Source organism: Squalius cephalus (assembly GCF_949319135.1).
Source record: "Squalius cephalus genome assembly, chromosome: 8".
Lineage (NCBI taxonomy): Eukaryota > Metazoa > Chordata > Actinopteri > Cypriniformes > Leuciscidae > Squalius > Squalius cephalus.
Genome location: NC_137129.1, coordinates 37,334,180 through 37,353,972, shown reverse-complemented (window position 1 = coordinate 37,353,972; position 19,793 = coordinate 37,334,180). Strand labels below are relative to the sequence as shown.

Genomic DNA, 19,793 nt, shown 5'->3' with positions numbered 1-19,793 from the left:
GACGTTTTACAGGGCTCAAGTGTCCAAATCATTTTTGAGATCATTGTACATTACAATCATGGTCTGTTTATGAAAAAAAGCAGCATTTTTGTGCACTTCATTGTTTTTAATAAGCCTATTGTTCATGTTGTTTTTCTCAGGGCCCACCTGGACCTCCAGGTTTGCCCGGTGAGATGGGTGAGAACGGACAAAGGGTAGGACATTTAAATTTGATTGTAATAATCCATCTCGGCTGCTTTTAACGGAGATGTGAGTTGTTCTTGAACCTGATCTGGGGTAACCATAGAGACTGGCTGGAAACTGTGAATCTCAGTTCATGTTGTTGGAATTTTTGAGTGCTCTGTGGGGTCAGATTAAAGCGAGGAGCTTGTTAGGAAGAGAGACAGGAGATGTACAAATGCTCTCAGATGCCCTCAAACTGATGAGATGACTGCATCATTAAAATGTTCTCAGGGTACTTGGAAACATTGTTTCTTGTCAAAAATAATAACAGCATTTGGATAACAGCTCCAAAAAACGAAAAACAAGCAAACAGAACAAGGTTTTTGTGCATTTAAATGAAAATTCTGTCATCATTTACTGACCCTTATGTTGTCCCAAATCAGTATAACTTACTTTCTTCTGGAGAACACTAAAGAAGATATTTTTAATGAATGTTGGTAACCAGACAGTTGACGGCACCCATTGACTTTCATAGTATTTGGAAGTCAATGTGTTACTGACATTCTTCAAAATATCTTCTTTTGTGTTCAACAGAAGAAAGAAACTCATACAGGTGAGTAAATGATGACAGAATTTTCTCAGAACTATCCCTTTAACTAAAATCAAGCGTAGCATCAGTTCTGGCTGGTCATAACAGTCAAGCTTGCATCAGCTGACTCTCAGCTGATCCACGTCTACCTATAGGAATATGACGCCTATCACAGCATTCTATATAAGGTCCATTCAGTATCATCAGCAGCTTTATCGTGTTGCTCAGGAGCAAATTACCCTCCTCCATCCCCAGCTCCTCCTTTCGTCCAGACAGGATTTGACCTTCTGATATTCCTCTTCGAATCAGACTCATTTTTCTTGAATTGTGTTGTAAATTAAACTATTGAACATTAATGATATCTTCAATACATTCATGTTGGTTCTATTCTGGGCACGAACTCCCTGCCCATCTGTGCAGCCTAGCAGAGATAACAGCAGGGAGAGCAGAGATAACCCCCCTTAGGGTAAACAGAACAGAACTAACATGAATGTATTGAAGATATCATTAATGTTCAATAATGCCATTGAAAACACAGCAAGTCTATCCCTAAAGCCTCACTTTGAGGGATAGACTTACTGTGTTTTCAATGGCATCTGCTGTAAAAAGCTGTATAAAGCTCCTAGATCACTTATAATTGTCCATGTTTTCTGTTTTTTCTTTCTTTGTCTATTTTTTTGCAGTGTTTCGTCAACAGAACAATACAAAAAATGAAATAACAGTACAACCCACTGAAGAGTGTGTCTATCCCTCACAGCCTCGCTTTCATTCCCTTTAAGAATCAAAGATGGCGCTGCTGTGAATAAAGTCAATGCCGCCAATCCAAACTCTATGTTAAATGTCAATCATCTTTGATGATAGTGGTCCTGACAGAAATAAATGAATTGCCAGGGCAATAAGTTGTCATATTAGATGCATACATTTCTAAGTCCTCTAAATTATCAGCATGATCAAAACTGGAAAAACCTGTCAGAAAATCCACATGCCTTGAAATCTTTAATGATTTTTATAAAGTATGTTTACATTAGAATAACTTTTATATTTTTAGTAATATTTCAAGATGAACACTTACTGTACTGAAGCAACTTGCTTATCAATACATCGCTTTAAAAAATTGGGACTGAATAAAAAATAAATAAAGGTGTTTTATAAGAGTTTTCTTGAGTATGAGCTCCATATTCTCTTATATCATACTACAGTATATGAGCCACAAAAGCCTGATGTATCAAATATGATGCTCATAAAGCACATATGCAAACTTTTATTATATATTCTTTATATTTTATCTAAAGTTTCAACAAAATAAAAAATATATTTTTCTGAGTATTATTTTATATGTCAGTTGAAGCACTAATATTACTAACTGAAATAAAACTACAACTGCCATTAAAATAAACTAAAAATATTTAGTTTAGAAATATTTTTTAAAACTAAAACTAAAAAAAAGTTAAATCAAAATATTAAGAACTGTACATAAATCTGCCTATTTCATATTTACCACATGAAGACTGGCCAGTGAAGGCATTGGTTCTCGATTTTCAGTGAATGTCCTGCTGTAAAAACTTGTAAATGATCCCATGATTTACTCACCCTCCTCAAGTCATCCTAGGTGTATATGACATTCTTCTTTCAGACGAATACAATCGGAGTTATATAAAAAAATGAGCTGGCTCTTCCTAGCTTTATAATGGCAGTAAATGGGCGTTTCTGTTTATAAAGTCCATAAAAGTGCATCTATCCATCATAAAAGTGCTCCACGCGGCTCTGGGGGGTTAATAAAGGCCTTCTGAAGCGAAGCGATGCATTTGTGTAAGATAAATATCCATATTTAAAACATCAATTATAAAGCTTGGAAGAGCCAGGATATTTTTTTTAATATAATCCGATTGTATCCGAGTGATGAAGAATACGTAAGAATGACATATACACCTAGGATGACTTGAGGAGGGCGAGTAAATCATGGGCATATTTTCATTTTTGGGTGAACAATCCCTTAAATCCACCTAAATCTGGTCTGCTGATTCTAAGATGGTTTCCCAGCCTCACCAAGCTGTTATTTAGCTGGACAACTATCTGAAAAGTGCCACTAGACCAGCTAGAACCGGTAGACACAAAGCCATTGTGTGCACATTGCCTACTTTTACTTTTTATCCTTGCAAATTTGAATTCGATTTTTTTGGTGCGCAGTTCCTTGCTCAGTGTTGTATCTCAGCAGGGTTTGCTGGTGTTCTGAGTGTAGCCCAAGTTCTCTCTGTCCCAGCGGGAGAAACAGGCTTTCAGAAGCTTTTATACGGGGCATCTAACACAGATCTCGCGCACAGCACAGAAACACAGTGGGTGGCGCTTTAGTGAATGATGCACAACTGTAGGGAGCCCTGAGTTAGACGTTAAAAGAGTTCCTATCTCTCTATTTTAAGCTCTTTTTGCTGTAATACCGTCAAACTACTTTCCCTTGCCTTACGTGCGAGCAGCAGGGGATGCTAAAGTGTTAGCAAGAGTTAGCATGTTCTGCCATGTCAGTGATTGAACAAATATGAAAGTGAGGAAGAGAATTGTATTTTTGAGGCTTTTAGTCCATGTCTAAAAGCTATGAGGTTATCTATATGCTAGCATACGTAAACAACAGCAATATTTCAGATAGGGATATAAAAAAGGCCTACCTGATACCGACTGCTAGCAATAGCTGGTAGCAAATCATAGTCTGTAACTGTGACAATAAATAAAGGCTGTTGGCTATAAAGGAAAGTGTGTCCCAACCTAACATCCTGTTTCAAGTGGAAATAAAACCTTGCTCACAGGGTCTTTAGTATTTTTGTTTGTTGTGTTGTCATTTTTCTAATTTCTATTTAATATAGAATACTCATGCTGACAGCTAACGGAACATTGTCATAAGTGTAAATCAAGAGCCATTTCCAGTTTGTCCAGGAGAGGGCAGAACAACCCTTGTTATGTGCCTCTCTCTAATTAATGGAAAGTTACATTCAAGTCATTATGAGTCTATCTCAGATGCCAGATAGAAGACATGAACTCTACCTGACCTCTCACAGTTTTTTTTCTTTCTTGAATTATAATAATACAAGAGAGGTCAGGTAGAGTTCAGACATTTTGACATTTCCATAACATTCAATTCACACACAAAAAAGGCCCACTAAGAGAAATCAAATGCCCGAAAGGGATAGTTCACCCAAAAATGAAAATTCTGTCACCATTTACTCACCCTCATGTCGTTCCAAACCCGTAATACTTTCGTTCATCTTCAGAATACAAATGAAGATCTTTTTGATTAAATCTGAGAGCTTTTTTATCCCTTAGCTATGTTAGCTATGCAACTGACACTTTGATGCTTAAAACAATTCATAAAGACTAAAGAGATCATAAAGTTTAGTCCAAATTTACTGAAGAGACTCAATGATTTATCTGATGAACAGATTTAATTTAGGTAAAAAAGATGGATAACTGGATAAAAGGATATAGTTTAAATTAAAAAAAGTCCTATGCCTTATATTATCTTACCAATCAGACCAATATAAAAAAAGGCTAATTATAGCTGATTTATTATTGTATTTTATAAATATATCTCCATATTTATTTTCATTTCACATAACACAAGCTCATGAGTCTTCTTGTCTTCTGTTTCTCTAGGGTAAAAAGGGGGATGCAGGATTGCCGGGAGTTGATGGTCTTCCAGGACCTCCTGTAAGAACCACCAGAACATTCAGTCTTAGTCTGAGGAGAACTCTTTGCCCTTTATTTTTCATGGTTGCATTTTGGGTTTGTTTTTAGACTATGTTCAGAATGAAATACTACTGCTACTGCATAGCCTAGTACTGATAAAAGGATAAAAAAGTACTTTTTTGACAAATAATAGTTCACTTACGTATTTCATATGTACAGAAAATAGTATCATACTGCAGAAATAGTATGAGTATTATGATTAGATGGCATTATGAACATGATTATGTCTTAAAAATATCTTTTTAGAGTAACAGTGACCTCTAATGGTTATTAGAGGAATGAACATCATTGAGATTAATAAACAAAACGTGTTTTGGTAAAGTTACATGCAGTGATGATCATGTAAATCATGCAAGTAATTTCAATGACCACATAATATTGTTAAAAAAACAATATTTTTTTGTTGTGGGGGAGGGGCTTGCATTGACTCCAAAACTCTTTTAAAAAGCAATTGAATTTCTAATGTAATATTCCAAGTTTTTTTGTTTTGTTTTTAGGGTCCTCAGGGGCCTCCTGGACTTGGTGGCAGCCCCGGACAGACGGGACCTCCAGTAAGTTTACATACACCAAAATAATATGTCACAGCCACTAAATAGTATACAGATGATATTAAATTGATCTGTTTGTTCTCACAGGGATTACCCGGTGAAATCGGCTTCCCAGGAAAACTAGGAGAAGCAGGAAAACCAGTGAGTCGCTGTGACTTTACCCTGAGAACTCAAGCATATTGTCCACACTTCAACAATCTGTTACCTTATTAACGGAACACTCATTTGTAGTGTGGAAAAACTTGACATAATGATTTTAATGGTAATTATTTTTTCAGGGTCTGCCAGGAAAAGATGGATTGGATGGTTTCCCTGGAAACGACGGCGAGAAGGTTAGAACTGTTTTAATGAGGCAAACTGTGAACTCTGTTCTCTGGAGGTAGAACTTCATCATTTATACACTCGTCAAAGGCCAGACCTGGTTTTTGTTGCACTACAGGTTTTGTGATTATTTTGCATTTCCACTAGGGGCAACGAGGAGAACCCGGACAGGACGGTTTCCCCGGTAAACCGGGATCGAAGGTAAAGGGTGGTTTGTGGACTGGTGGTTAAAGATCTGGGTTGGAAATCCATTTTTTTTAATCACTAATGCTACTTTGTCTTTCTCTCAGGGAGATGAAGGCCCTCCAGGACCCCGAGGACCTGCTGGTGAACGGGTGAGGAAAGCAAAACTTAAATGAGTTTTGAGAATGTCTTGGCAAAAGCACATATGAAACGGCTGTCTTGTTCTGTCTCAGGGAGAGCCTGGTTTGGCTGGGCAGGTCGGCCCAATGGGACCCAAAGGAGAGAGAGGAGGCCAAGTAAGACTGAACTATATGGACGTTTGTTTGAAAGAATCAAATTCTCTCTGCTCTCTTGATTTTTTGAGGTCAGAATCAGGATTTTCTTTGATTAACAGAATCAATAGATATTGATTTGTTAAAATATCAGGATCTGCTGTAGAAAAACTACTGTGAGAACCATCATCTATTCAGTTCTCATAAGACATGTTCAGACTATATTTCAGCACAAAGATGGTGAGACAAATATAAGAAATTAGTCTCGTCAATGTCAATTTGAGTCATGCGTTTGTCAGATCTTCATCCCTCTGTCTGTCTTGTAGGGGGAGAGAGGGAAAGATGGACTTACTGGCTTGAAAGGAGACAAAGGAGACAAGGTGAGAAGCAACAATATTTTTTAAAGAAATGAATACTTGTATCCAGCAAGAACGTGTTAAATTGATGAAAAGACATTTACAAAAGATTTCAATTTCAAATAAATGCTGCTATTTTGAACTTTGTATTCATCAAAGAATCCTGAGCAGCACGACTGTTTTCATCATTGATAATATTAAGAAATACTATCAAAGTTTCTTGAGCAGCAAATCAGCATATTAGAATGATTTCTGAAGGATCACGTGACACTGAAGACCGGAGTAACGATGCTGAAAATTCAGCTTTTCATCACAGGAATGAATTACTTTTTAAAATATATTCAAGTGGAAAACATGTTATTTTGAAATGTAATAATATTTCACAATTCTACTGTTTTTACTGTATTTTTTATCAAATAAATGCAGCTTTAGTGAGCAGAAGAGACTTCTTTTTAAAAACATTAAAACAACTTTTGAATGGTAGTGTATTTAGTTAATTCATAGTTTTGATGACTTGAAATGTCTAAAATGTAAAAAAAAAAAAAAAAAATGATTAGGTGATTATACAAGTCACCTCTTGATAATGGCATTTGTGATATAAACACAACAGGCTTACAGAGGAGCGTTTTCGAGCATGTGTTGCTGTAGGTTTCACACATGTCAGTGATGGTCTCCTGAGGGCATGAGGTTGTTAATGAGATCATTAACATGCTGACAGGATGAGGATATAACCTCTCTCTGTGACTGTTTTTCATTCATACAGGGTGAGGTGGGCCCCAGGGGTCCGGCCGGGGTCCCAGGCAATGTGAGTACAGTTGATAAATGACATATTGCATACAAATATAACTATATGAATATACGTTTACAGATGATATAAGTAATCATCTGATTTCTGATGTGTAATACATCAGATAAATAAACGAGAATAGACTTGACAGTTATGAAATCTCTTGTTCAAGTTTTTAGTATTTAATCATGTATTGATTCAGCTGATGAATGTGGCTCAGTATTTGTGTTTTTATTTTCTGTAGGTGGCCAATGTGATTCCTGAACCTGGCGAACCGGTAAGTTATCGGTTTTTGAGTAATAGTTTGTTAATAGATATTTTGAGTATAAGCTTATTTAAGTGTGTTTGTGCTGTCTGTCTTTACACTGAATGATATTTTGATATATTTTAGTTGATGCAGTCATTTTTAAGTTGAAATACTTTCTGGGGCCACTGTGTCATATAATAAACCACATATTTTGCCTGTTTTTCATTCACATTTTAAATTTCCTGATCTTTAGGGCAAGCCGGGAGAGAAGGGAGAGAAAGGAGATCAAGGAAAACCAGGCGAGATGGTGAGCTTTCCAACACTTCCAGAATCATTTTAGATGTAATGACGTATCTTTTCCAGGTTGTAGGAATCATCTCACGAGGGCAGTAGAGAGTCAGGTTTGGTTGTACTAGACTTGTGCGTCTGAATATGATTTCATTTACAGAATCACTTTACTGTGACTAGTGCATTCATAATGCAGACATAATAAAGTCTGCTGTCAGTTTGAGGAATCATGAGGCAAATATACTTGAAAAAGAACAGCTAAATATGTGCATTTCATTTCTGAGAACAGCCACCTGAAGTGTTGACAATAGATATTAAGGGATTCAACGTTGCATAAAGGAATATTAATAAACATGAAGGTCAGGGGCGTTGCATCCCATCAGCTGATATCATGTACCTCTGTGTGCTCACGTTAGAACCACCATAGTTTTAGCACCTGATAATATTTCAAAACAGGTGAAGGTGCCTTTTTGCCCCGAGCTATTAATAAAGCAGATCCTGGGCATCTATTCACAGATCAGTGCTACTGGCATTTACTGTAGCTGTTTAAAAGTTGTTGTTTTTTTGTTAAATTGTTGACATTTCAGTTTTGACATCTCCAAGATGAGCTTTTCTGCATACTCAATCTCTTGACTAATTAATATTAAAATATCAAATAAAGAAAATAAGCAAATAAAGTCTAAAAGGCTGAACAACTCAAGCACATCTTTACAGGACATCAGTTTATAAATATCAAAGTGAAAGTTGAATATAATTAGGTCACATAACCATATATATATATATATATATAAATCATATTTCTGTAGCTGAACTCATGAAAGCTCTCTCCGTCATCTAATAAAATAGTCCAGACACCAAGCGGTGCATCATTTACAGAAACACAGACAAGCTTGTTACGATGATGTATCTGCTCTCACCTGAATGTATTAGTGTGAAATGAGAAATCTCTGTTGAATTACTGCAGTTCTCACAAGTCAGGCCAAATGCAATCATTTCTGTCAGAGAAAGTGCCCTGACGTCATCTTAAAAGACAGCCAGGTTTCATTTCTGGAGTGCAGGGTAAACTTTATGAGATTTCAAAGTCACCATGGCTGGATAAACTAAAAGTATATTAAAACATTCACATTCACATTCAATTACACACTTTGAGGATATTATGGCTTAAATTCAGACTTGTTACTAAAATGAATCTGATAACCTTCACAATCTCTAATATCCCCAGGGTCAAAGAGGACTTCCTGGAGAGCAGGGATTCAGAGGGCATTCGGGGCCTGCGGTAAACCTTTATGAAACATCTGAGCTGCTTTCATTCACATCAGACAAACTACTGAATATGATGATAATTGTTCATCCTTAACCTTCATACTCCAGTCATACCTGTGAAAATGTCAGTGATTTTTAGATGTTTCTTCTGTCTTGATGTCTTTCTCCTGTTGGTGTGAACAGGGCCCTAAGGGTGACTCTGGTGATAAAGGAGAATCAGGGAGAAACGGAGACCCAGTGAGTTTGTCGTCTTCTCACACATGATGTATTGTTTCCTGAACTTTTCACTGTCACACTTTTCACTTTCTTTAGGGTCCGCCCGGATTGATGGGCCCTCAGGGGCTCCGAGGGCTGCCAGGCAATGTGGTGCGTTCTTAAATAAATTCTTGCCTTTTTTGACATCCAAAATACAAGATCCGTTTTAGGAAACGTACAATTTGAGTCAAATGTTTAAATGCATATGGTGTCATATAAGCAGGTTATCATTTTTCTGGTAGTGATCTCATTAACAAATACGTTTTAAAATGTAACTTTTGCAAGTGTAGACATCTTGTCTGTGTGTTTTTCAGGGTATTCCAGGCAGCATCGGTCCACCTGGTATCGCTGGACAGAGAGGAGAGAAGGTACAGAAATTAAATATTCAACTAATAAAAATGATATATATGTGTATATATACACTGATGAGCCAAATCATTATGACCAGTCACAGGTGAAGCGAATATTATTGATCATCTCCTAACAAGGCCATATATTAAGGTCCGGGTAGATTAGATGGTAAGCAAACCCTCAGTTCTCGTAATCAGTGTGTTGGATGCAGGAGAAATGGACTGGAATAAAGATCTGAGTGAGTTTGACAAGGACATCTCTGAAACGGCAAGGCTTGTGTGTCGCTCCCGGTCAGCAGTGCTGAGAATATACCAACAGTGATCTGAGGAGGAACAAACCTCAAACCGGTGACGGTGTTGGACGCCCAAGGCTGATCGATGCACGAGGGCAATGAAGGCTATCCCGTCTGGTCTGAGCCAGCAGAAGGTCTACTGTGGCACAAGGCACACAAAATTTGGGGTGTTTTCACACCTATAGATCGACCTATAGACTTAATTTGTTACAATGCTGCATTTTCTTCTTAGTTCAGTTCGCTTTCACAAGGAAACCTTTAAAAGTGTACTAAAATGTGTTCACGCAAGTCACATCCGAGTGCAACTGTCCTCTTATGAGTCAGAGTTTCCTCTGCGTCATCCATCAAGATGATTGACAAGCTTATTGTGGCTTTAGACACATGCAAAAACACTAGAAAAATGTTAGAATGCAGCTAGAGCAGGAATCAAGGACTAGAATCAAACACTACTGCTATTTATATAGCACATATCCCGTTATGAATTATAATACCATTTGGTTCATTGGTCCGTTAAGTCGGATTGCTTTCACACCTCAAGCGAACCGCCCCAGAGTACAGGCGATCTAAGCGCGATTGCCGTGTTCACATATGCCTAAACGAAGCAAGGGAGGAAACAAATGCTCACGTGTGAAAGCAATGATGGTTATGGAAGGAATGCATCATAACACACAGTGCATTACACTATGCTGCGTATGAGGCTGAGTGGCCACAGACCGATCAGAGTGCCTTCCATGACCCTGTCGGAAACGCCTGCAGTGGGCGTACATGAGCGTCAGAACTGGACCTTGTAGGATTGGAAGAAGGTCATCTGGTCCGATGAGTGCTGTTTTCTTTTAAGTCACATGCATGGTCGTGCATGTGTGCGGCGATGACCTGTGGAAGTGATGCACTGCGGGACAAAAGAGTGTAATGCTCTGATCAGTGTTCTGCTGGGAAACCCTGGGTCTGACCATTCATGTGGACACATGCCACCTATCTAAACACTGTTGCAGACCAGGTACACCCCTTCATGACAGTACTGTTCCCTGGTGGACTGCACACATTGTTCAGAAATGGTTTGAGGAATATGATGAAGGGTGCAAGGTGTTGCCCTGACCTCCAAATTCCCCAGATCTCAATCCAATTGAGCATCTCATGGATGCCTTGGTGGGTCGACGCCGTTTTGGCAGCATACTAGACTGGTGGCCATAATGGATTATTGTATCAAGATATTTATTATCATGAAACATAATTTACCCTGTCCGAATCAGAATTTTTTATAGGGACATGTAGTTTTTTTTTTTTTTTTTTTTTGTATTTATGTCTATTTATATGCCACCAGGGAGATGCAGGTAAAGATGGTCCTTCTGGACCCCCTGGTCCAAGCGGTGAGCCTGGTTTAAGAGGAGAAATCGGTTTGCCCGGAAAAGGCAAAGATGGAACAAAGGTAATGCATTCATTTTGTGATTCATAAGCTTGATAACATGAATTATATTTTTGTTACTGATGTGACTTTTAAAATTGCAAATGTTCTATGTATTTGTTCAAAAGTACTGGCCAATTAGCTTTAGAGGAAAAGAGCACGCATTTTGTTTCGTTCTTGTTTTAAGGTTTCCCGTCATGAGCGTGTAAAATTGCATTTAATAAGCTGTTTACATCTTGTGCTCTGGAGAATCTTAAAGTTGTTTACTCTAACTTTTTCCATTTATATTTGCTGATTGTGGTTAAAAGCACTGAAACGTGGAGAATAAAACTACCACACATTAAACTAATGAGTCAATGAGACTGTGGCTGCAGGTGTTACAGGGGAACTGGGGTTGTTTTATAGTTACAGCTGCCTTATTTTTCCAGCTATACACACACGCACACAGTCTATCCAACAGAGATACATGATTATTAACACGTGTGTGTAATAATCAAATGAATGAATTTGTATGCCGTATTATTGGCACCAAACAAAATGGCATCATTGGGGATTTTCAGTGAATCATGACTTAAATTTCATTCTGTATGTCTCTGTATGACTTTAACAAAAACTTGGAATGAAATAACCTTTTATACAAACTAAATATGATTTTGTGAGAGGGAAAATGAAAGGACTAATAAAAGATTGAGAGAAATAGAGTATTAATGTTCTTTCTGTAATTACAGGGTGATACAGGACCTCCGGGTCCAGCTGGACCTCCCGGACTGAAGGTAATGAGACTTCTATGTGTTTTTTTTTTCTTCTTGTTACTTTATTTTGCCTTCCATCAGCATGAATATATTTTTGGGCATTTTTTTTTATATCATGAGCAGGTGCGTGTTCCCCAGAGGCAAAAGCTGACTCACTTTTCATTGGCATTTCATTTATGTGATGGTTTTTACTGACAACCAGATAATGTTAGCAAAGAAGTTTTCCTGGGGAAAAAGTACCATTTATTCATTTTGCTACTGTACTACTGTATCAATCAGTGCTTTACCAGTGCTGGACTTAATAAATGCAGGACATACACTCTTGTTTAAATGTTTAGATTCAGTAAGATATTTTTTAAAAGCTTTTAACCAGGGAAAATGCATTAAATTGATCAAAAGTTACAATAAAGACACTTATAGTATTACAAAAGATTTCTATTTCAAAAGAAAATTCCATTTATCAAAGAATTCTGGAAAATGATTCCACAAAATGATTAACCAGCACAACTGTTTTCAACATTTATAATGATAATAAATGTTTCTTGAGCAGGAAATCAGCATATTAGAATGATTTCTGAAGGATCATGTGACACTGAAGACTGGAGTAATGATGCTGAAAAATCAGCTTTACCGTCACAGGGATAAATTACAATCCAAATATATTCAAATAGAAAACACTTATTTTAAACTGTAATATTATTTTACAATATTACTGTATTTTTGAGCAAATAAATGCAGCCTTCCTGATACAGACAGACATATAGATAGATAGATAGATAGATAGATAGATAGATAGATAGATAGATAGATAGATAGATAGATAGATAGATAGATAGATAGATAGATAGATAGATAGATAGACTGATTGATTCAGCCCTGTTTATCACTTTTTATTTTGTGTTTTAGGGCTTGCCCGGCCCACAGGGAATGCAGGGAATGCCAGGAAACAGAGGACCACCAGGAGAGGGAACCACTGGACCCCAGGTACAGAAACACACACAGTCATGCTATCTGTTCATTCTCCCATTGCAATATCCAATCAAAATGCATTCATTTTCACATAAGCACTAATATTAGCAACACAAATAACTCCAAAAAAACCATATGGCCAAAAAGTGACCTTTAAACTGACTTTAAAACCAGTGTAACTAAAAAAAAATGCATGTTTGTCCATGCATATGCCCTCTGTTTGCTGTAGTTTGAGTGAACACATATGCACATACAAGCACACATACTGTATGAACACAGTGCAGAGAACATGGTTTTATTATTTTCCATCTATTTCTGACCCAGCCTACTGTCTTTTTTTGTTGTTGATTTTTTGTTCGTGGATCTGAAGACAAACAGAGACAAATTTCTTTATGGTCATATCTGAGTGATATTCTGTGTCTTTCTCAGGGGCCTCCCGGACCTCCAGGGCCAACAGGGGCAGCGGTAAACAATCTCTTCATATTTATATCACTTTCAAATGAGACAGATGCTCACAGAACACCCTTAAGTGACGTGTCATGTTTGATGTTCAGGGTTTGAGAGGACCTCCAGGAGTGAGCGGACCACAGGGACCCGCTGGACATAATGTAAGATTCATTTTGATTTACTTGTACAGGGACAATTCTGTTATTGTAGCACTATTAGCTAAAGGCTACATGTAAACTGTAGCCCCTGGGATCAGATGAATCATATGGCCATGGATACACCATGTTACATGTTTTGTTTTGCATCAATACTTTTAAATGAGTTCTTAAAACCGCGCCGCACACAAACGAAGACGCTCTGTAATTTGCTACATGCTAATGATAGTTAGAAGCAGGTTGTATTTATAATTCAGTGAGATTTCATATTCACATTTTAGAGAACATTTTTTGGATAAAATAAACAAGATTTGCTATTAAAACTGGTCCATTTTTACAGAAGTTAGAGTAAAGATCTACTTACGTTAGTGGTTCGAGTACTATTAATATTGCGTAAATTTAGAGTTACCATTTAACTGCTTAGCAACCTGGTTTCATTTTTTTTAAATCCACGCAGAACACAGTCATTCAACATCTCAGATGGAGCATCTTTAGCTTCCGTTAATCATATTGTATCTGTACGATAACAGTGAAGTGCTTTACTTTTCAATCCTGAATCGTGATGCAGAACTAAACCCGCTTCACTGCTCTGCTGTGGATCTTGTTCAGTCTTCTTGGGGATTCAGTGTCAGTTTGTGACTAACACGGTTTGAATGTGTTTTCCTGTGGTGAGGATCATCAGCAGGAGTCATGCTCATGTATGTGTGTGTGTGTGTGTGTGTGTGTGTGTCTGTCTACCTGCAGGGTTTACCAGGAAGACCTGGAGAGAAGGGCTCAACTGGAGAACCAGTGAGTGATACCTGTTCATCATTTAAATATGGATTCATCAAATCAGCTGACATTTAATATTCACCTGCTGTTGATGGATCATATATGCAGTTAAATATGTTTTTTTATTGAGTTTTGTTTTCCCAACCTCTTTTCCAGGGAAAAGCTGCAGACCTTTCTGATCTGAAGGTAACAGCCATCCATCCATTCATCCATCCTAAAATCCACCATTCTTCCATCCATCCATCCTTCTATCCATTTATCCAACCCTCCATCCACTCATCTGCCCATCTATCCACTCATCCGCCCATCCATCCATCCATCCATCCATCCATCCATCCATCCATCCATCCATCCATCCATCCATCCATCCATCCATCCATCTGCCCTTCCATCCATCCATCCAGCCATCCATCCATCCATCCATCAATCCGCCTATCTTTCAATTTGCCCATCCATCCACCCTTTTATCCATCCATCCATCTATCCATCCGCCCTTTTATCTGTCCACTCATCCACCTATCCATCCATCTGCTCATTCATCCATCCATCCATCCATCTATCTGCCTATCCTTCCATTTGCCCATCCATCCATCCATCTGGCCTTTTATCCACCCATGCATCCATCCATCCATCCATCCATCCATCCATCCGCCCGCCTATTTTCCATCCATCCATCCATCCATCCATGGTGGATAGAACATATTAAAGGACATGTACTGTATATTAAGTGCATAATAGAGATCAGGGTAGGGTCACACCATCCATAAGTTCTTACTTACACTGGGACACAAGAAAGGCTTAGTAAGTATTAGTTAGTTTGCAGCTAAATTTGACTAAATTCTGCTGCACTATTATATTAATTAAAGCTCCATTACACCATTAAAGCTCTCTGTAATATGTGTAGATGCATAATTTGGCATTCACCTTTATTGATCCAATAAGCAGTCTTCAAATTTGTAAACAGAAATAGTGTTGAAAACCCAGGATTTTGAGTTGATTGTGTTAGTTCTTGTTAAGTATTTCCATTCTTGTTAAGGTTGTAACTTTGCCTTTTTCTCTTTCTCAGGACATTTGTTCAGATTGTCCCCCTGGACCATCTGGACAACCAGGTACTCCAGGACCTCCTGGTGACAAAGGTCATACTGGACCACCTGGGAAAAACGGACAGGACGGATATGCGGTGAGGAATCATCAACGTTTATTCTTTAAGCTTAATGGAACTGAAACATGACAGAAGTTTATTGAATGGAAATATAAATGTTTACCTCCATTTAAAACCTCAAATAATCGATTAATTTATGAGTCTTTATTGGGATTTAACTGGTGGCTTTTGCAGGGTCCTCCTGGACCAACAGGACCTGCAGGACCTCCTGGTGCTGATGGAACCAAGGTTAGAATGTAGACGATATATAAACAGTCAAACCAAAGTTTATTCAGATACTGTACCTTCAACATTTCTCACATTATCACAGTTTATTCGCTATAGTTTAGAAAATGGTAATAAAATATAACATTTATAGAGTTATCAAATCAGTTGATATTTCACTGGTTTTGGCCATCCTTCTGGTAGACTGTCTCACAAATGAATTGGGTTGAATATCTGTCAGATGTTAAATTTAACTACACAATTATATAATACCAATTTAGGTCAACCAATTACCAAGCAATGCTTAATTTTGTTCAGTCTGCGGTGTAAAAAGTGGTCGCATTACCAATTAAAGAAAAAAATGAAAGCAAAACATGGTCAGGTGAAAGTGTCTAAATAAATTTTGGTCCCAAATTGGTATATATTTTACTGGTAGTCCACTGTATGAAGAATTTTGGGGTATAATATGTCAAAGTTTACTTTATTTTTCTATCCTCACTTACATAAATGAACTATAGTGTCCTGCACCCACTTGTAAAAAAAATATAAAAAATGATATCTGGTGTCTGAATAATTTTTGGTTTGACTGTACACATTACACATGCATATTCTTTAAGTCTACCTACCCTTATATGGGTGAAATATACTTGTGTCAACCGGCAGCGTTGCATCACTGGTGTTTGTTTCAAATAACGTATTTGTGTTCCGTTGCAGGGGGTCAAAGGTGACAGAGGTCCTCCAGGGACACTTGGAGAGAAGGGTGAAAAGGTACTATCAAACTACCATTTTCATCACAGTTAATATGTATTATATGTATATTCAGACTATTTGACATACCATTATTTATCCTTATGCCACATCTTTCTCTCATTGATTTGCATTTTCCCAGGGAAACACAGGACCTCCTGGTTATCCTGGGGCTGCAGGAGCCATGGGTCAACCTGTGAGTCCTCTTTCATAAAAGAACAGTGTAGCTATACTAAAAAACAAAAAAAACAAAAAAAAAAACAAACGTACATTTCTGCTGTATCTATAGGGTAATGATGGAAACCCTGGACCTGTTGGACCACCTGGACCTCCTGGAGAAAAGGCAAGGCTAATATGTTTTGTTCTGTGATTTGTTGGATGGATTGCAAGACTGGAATCTGTCTATGTTATTGATGATTGAGTCATGAGAATGTGTTTTACCAGGGTAAAGAAGGACTGAAGGGAATTCAGGGACCTCCAGGCCTGCCGGGTCTAATGGTGAGCGATTACATCTCTTTCATTGTTTTTAAAATGTCCTGATGCTGAATGATGAATAACTCCATGATGCTGTTTTTGTTTCCGGTGCCTACATACGGCCTGATACTACATATTCTGTGCTGAAGGGCATGATGGGTAAAAACGGAAAGGATGGCAGACCAGGAGAAACAGGAGAGCCGGTATGAGTCTGATGTTCTGTGTGCATACCAGCATCCTAGCCAAACTTAGTTCTATACAGCCAGAAACATGAAAAAAAAAAAAACATGATTATTTTCTTTTCTGCTTGTAGGGTAAACAGGGAGAGCCAGGAACACCAGGAAGAGACGGACTCAGAGGAATGCCTGTGAGTTATGTCTAAAAACCTAATGAAGATTCTCTTATTCTGTATTACGGATGGATTTCTGTGGAAATCTGGACTATTTCACTTCACACAAATGTTACCATGGCATTATAACCTGCTACCTATACCTATAGGCTAAAATATCCACATTTATTTTTGTCTTTTCCAGGGTTTCAAAGGTCACAGAGGGGAACCAGGGCAACCAGGTTCAAAGGTTAGTCAATGGCAATTGAAATGAATGCTCATAGATACATTCATATTCAAAGCTTCAGCACTAATATATGCTCCACAAATAATCCAGAATTGTCATGGGTTCTGTTTATAAACTGCTGACCTGTCGTATTGGTTACATTAGGGTGAAGATGGGATGCAGGGTGTTCCTGGACGTGAGGGTCAACCTGGGAAAGATGTGAGTAAACACGCAATCCATGTTGTGCGGTCCATCTCTCTATGTCAGAGGTCACTGCAGACCTGACCGCTGTGAGCTGATGGTGTTGGCTTTTAATTGGTGTACTTGTGTTGCTCAGGGTAAAACCGGACCACCAGGGCTAGAGGGCATGAGAGGACCACGAGGAGAAATCGTGAGGATGCCTTTGATGAACTAATTAAATTGCAAAACAAAACTGCACCAGTGTGATTATTTTGTTGGGTCACTGTGTTTCGTCTTTTTAGGGTCAACCTGGAGAATCAGGACCAGCGGGCAAGCCCGGATCTCAGGGAAATCCTGTAAGTTTTTTATAGCATGTCAGCATGGGCGGCCATGTTGTTTAATGAACTGAGATTTCGATTTACAACCACTTTTGGACCCGAAAACTGCCTCTCGCTGGTGTGTCTATTAAAGCATGGCTCTGAATTTCTATGAGGACGCATATTAAAATAGAACACAAAGCACAACATCTAAAACCCCCTTAACTTTATTGAACTATATTATTATCAGCAATGTTTATTGTAAATGATCACTTTGTTTTACTGTATTTCAGGGTCAGCCAGGACACAAAGGTGAAGCAGGGAGCCAAGGGTTACCTGGATTTCCAGGTCCAAAAGGGCCATCGGTGAGTGATGTTGGTTTGGGACTGATGGGAATTTTATTTCTAAAATTAAAGCTTTTATGCCATTAAAACAAGCCTATAGAAATGAACAGCAGTCAATCCTAAGTGGATATGAAGTGTTGTAGCCTGTCTGAACATGAGCAAACACTTGTGTTTTTCCCTCAGGGTCCGTCTGGTCCAATTGGCCCAGAGGGAAAACAAGTGAGTGATGGTTCTTTACTTTTCATTAATATTATATGAACACTTTTTCATAATTTTTCAACTAACCATGTTTTTATCATAGGGCATGTTAGGAAAACCAGGAGACAGAGGACACAAGGGAGAAAAGGTATCCATCCATCCTCCATCCATTCATCCATCCATCCATCTGTCCATCCATTCTCCATCCATCCATCACATTTACCACTTCAAAATCATCAAATCACCACTTGTTTTACTTGGTTGCTTGTTTCTGCAGGGTGATAATGGAATAAAAGGAGACAAAGGACCCGTTGGAGATCCGGGTATTCCGGGTAACCCTGGGCCTCCCGGTAGGAAGGGTCACACAGGGATGATGGGCATGTCGGGACCCCCTGGGGAAGTGGGTCCTGCTGGGCCCCCTGGTTCTTCAGGACAGCCGGGACTCCCAGGTCTAAGAGTGAGTCTGCAATAGTATTTGTAAAAGAAAATGTGTGATGCTGATGATGTCGAAATGATGTCATGATATTTATTACGTGTTTTTAAGGGCGATACGCCATCACTGGAACAAATGCGACGGCTCATTCAAGAGGAACTTTCCAAACAATTGGATGGTGAGATTCATTTGGCGAAAATGTATTTGACGTGATACTTTGCAATTTCTTTTTATATTTTCTAAACTTTCCATTGATTTTCACAGCTAAACTAGCTTACCTCATGGCTCAAATGCAACCCGCTCATATCAAGAGCACGGCTGGCCGTCCCGGTCCACCTGGTTCCCCAGGTAAAGATGGACCTCCTGGCAGACAAGGTCTAACTGGAGAGCCTGGAATGCCTGGACAAAATGGAGCAGAAGGACCCAGAGGTCCAGTTGGTCCTAAAGGTACCACAAACTAACCACAGATTGTTACTTTGCTCGATTGATGTTTGAAGTTTAATCTTTTCAACCTACGCTGTTTTTAGGTGAACGAGGTTCAAAAGGTGAAAAGGGAGAAGATGGTGTTGGACAGAGAGGAGAGCCTGGTCCAGTTGGCCCCATTGGTAAGATCTTTTGATCATCAATGCTTAGATTTACATTGACTCAAATGATGTGTTGTGAATTTCATGAAAACTGTCAAGAAAATTTCCCAAATCCAACCGAAAACTTAAAAGAAAAAATAAATATGTTTAATAATGGAAAGGAAGCCTGTTTTAGGACAAGATTGACATCAGTATCCCAACTTTAATGCAAAAAATAATAATACTTTATGATTTTATGATTAATAATTATTTTAAACTATAAAATAGTAATTCACCATGGTAATATTTTTTGTATTGTCGATTTAAAACCATTTTAGATTTGAAAAATGATTTTCTTCCACATTACAATCATAAAAATACCATATTTTTCTTTTGTGAAATCATTATTTTGGAGAGAAATGTGTCTTAAAATATATCTTAATTTTATTTCATATAAATTTAATAAAAAATA

At 38.1% G+C, this 19,793-nt stretch overlaps 1 protein-coding gene across 4 annotated transcripts in view; it reads left to right on the top strand.

The window, feature by feature from the left end:
- Nucleotides 1–19,793, top strand: part of col22a1 (collagen, type XXII, alpha 1) — a 52,589-nt gene that overhangs the window by 29,803 nt on the left and 2,993 nt on the right. For all 4 annotated transcript variants that reach the window (XM_079879036.1, XM_079879035.1, XM_079879037.1 and 1 more), the window contains 42 exons: nucleotides 141–194; nucleotides 4,394–4,447; nucleotides 4,984–5,037; nucleotides 5,122–5,175; nucleotides 5,313–5,366; nucleotides 5,503–5,556; nucleotides 5,646–5,690; nucleotides 5,772–5,834; nucleotides 6,137–6,190; nucleotides 6,930–6,971; nucleotides 7,198–7,230; nucleotides 7,454–7,507; nucleotides 8,711–8,764; nucleotides 8,935–8,988; nucleotides 9,064–9,117; nucleotides 9,321–9,374; nucleotides 10,971–11,075; nucleotides 11,780–11,824; nucleotides 12,710–12,787; nucleotides 13,202–13,237; nucleotides 13,327–13,380; nucleotides 14,119–14,163; nucleotides 14,302–14,331; nucleotides 15,212–15,325; nucleotides 15,482–15,535; nucleotides 16,226–16,279; nucleotides 16,401–16,454; nucleotides 16,548–16,601; nucleotides 16,703–16,756; nucleotides 16,882–16,935; nucleotides 17,046–17,099; nucleotides 17,266–17,310; nucleotides 17,452–17,505; nucleotides 17,624–17,677; nucleotides 17,769–17,822; nucleotides 18,077–18,148; nucleotides 18,311–18,346; nucleotides 18,429–18,473; nucleotides 18,603–18,782; nucleotides 18,870–18,936; nucleotides 19,023–19,205; nucleotides 19,286–19,363. In XM_079879036.1, coding sequence (XP_079735162.1) covers nucleotides 141–194; nucleotides 4,394–4,447; nucleotides 4,984–5,037; nucleotides 5,122–5,175; nucleotides 5,313–5,366; nucleotides 5,503–5,556; nucleotides 5,646–5,690; nucleotides 5,772–5,834; nucleotides 6,137–6,190; nucleotides 6,930–6,971; nucleotides 7,198–7,230; nucleotides 7,454–7,507; nucleotides 8,711–8,764; nucleotides 8,935–8,988; nucleotides 9,064–9,117; nucleotides 9,321–9,374; nucleotides 10,971–11,075; nucleotides 11,780–11,824; nucleotides 12,710–12,787; nucleotides 13,202–13,237; nucleotides 13,327–13,380; nucleotides 14,119–14,163; nucleotides 14,302–14,331; nucleotides 15,212–15,325; nucleotides 15,482–15,535; nucleotides 16,226–16,279; nucleotides 16,401–16,454; nucleotides 16,548–16,601; nucleotides 16,703–16,756; nucleotides 16,882–16,935; nucleotides 17,046–17,099; nucleotides 17,266–17,310; nucleotides 17,452–17,505; nucleotides 17,624–17,677; nucleotides 17,769–17,822; nucleotides 18,077–18,148; nucleotides 18,311–18,346; nucleotides 18,429–18,473; nucleotides 18,603–18,782; nucleotides 18,870–18,936; nucleotides 19,023–19,205; nucleotides 19,286–19,363 — 2,584 coding nt within the window. The remainder of the gene's footprint in view (nucleotides 1–140; nucleotides 195–4,393; nucleotides 4,448–4,983; nucleotides 5,038–5,121; nucleotides 5,176–5,312; nucleotides 5,367–5,502; nucleotides 5,557–5,645; nucleotides 5,691–5,771; nucleotides 5,835–6,136; nucleotides 6,191–6,929; nucleotides 6,972–7,197; nucleotides 7,231–7,453; nucleotides 7,508–8,710; nucleotides 8,765–8,934; nucleotides 8,989–9,063; nucleotides 9,118–9,320; nucleotides 9,375–10,970; nucleotides 11,076–11,779; nucleotides 11,825–12,709; nucleotides 12,788–13,201; nucleotides 13,238–13,326; nucleotides 13,381–14,118; nucleotides 14,164–14,301; nucleotides 14,332–15,211; nucleotides 15,326–15,481; nucleotides 15,536–16,225; nucleotides 16,280–16,400; nucleotides 16,455–16,547; nucleotides 16,602–16,702; nucleotides 16,757–16,881; nucleotides 16,936–17,045; nucleotides 17,100–17,265; nucleotides 17,311–17,451; nucleotides 17,506–17,623; nucleotides 17,678–17,768; nucleotides 17,823–18,076; nucleotides 18,149–18,310; nucleotides 18,347–18,428; nucleotides 18,474–18,602; nucleotides 18,783–18,869; nucleotides 18,937–19,022; nucleotides 19,206–19,285; nucleotides 19,364–19,793) is intronic.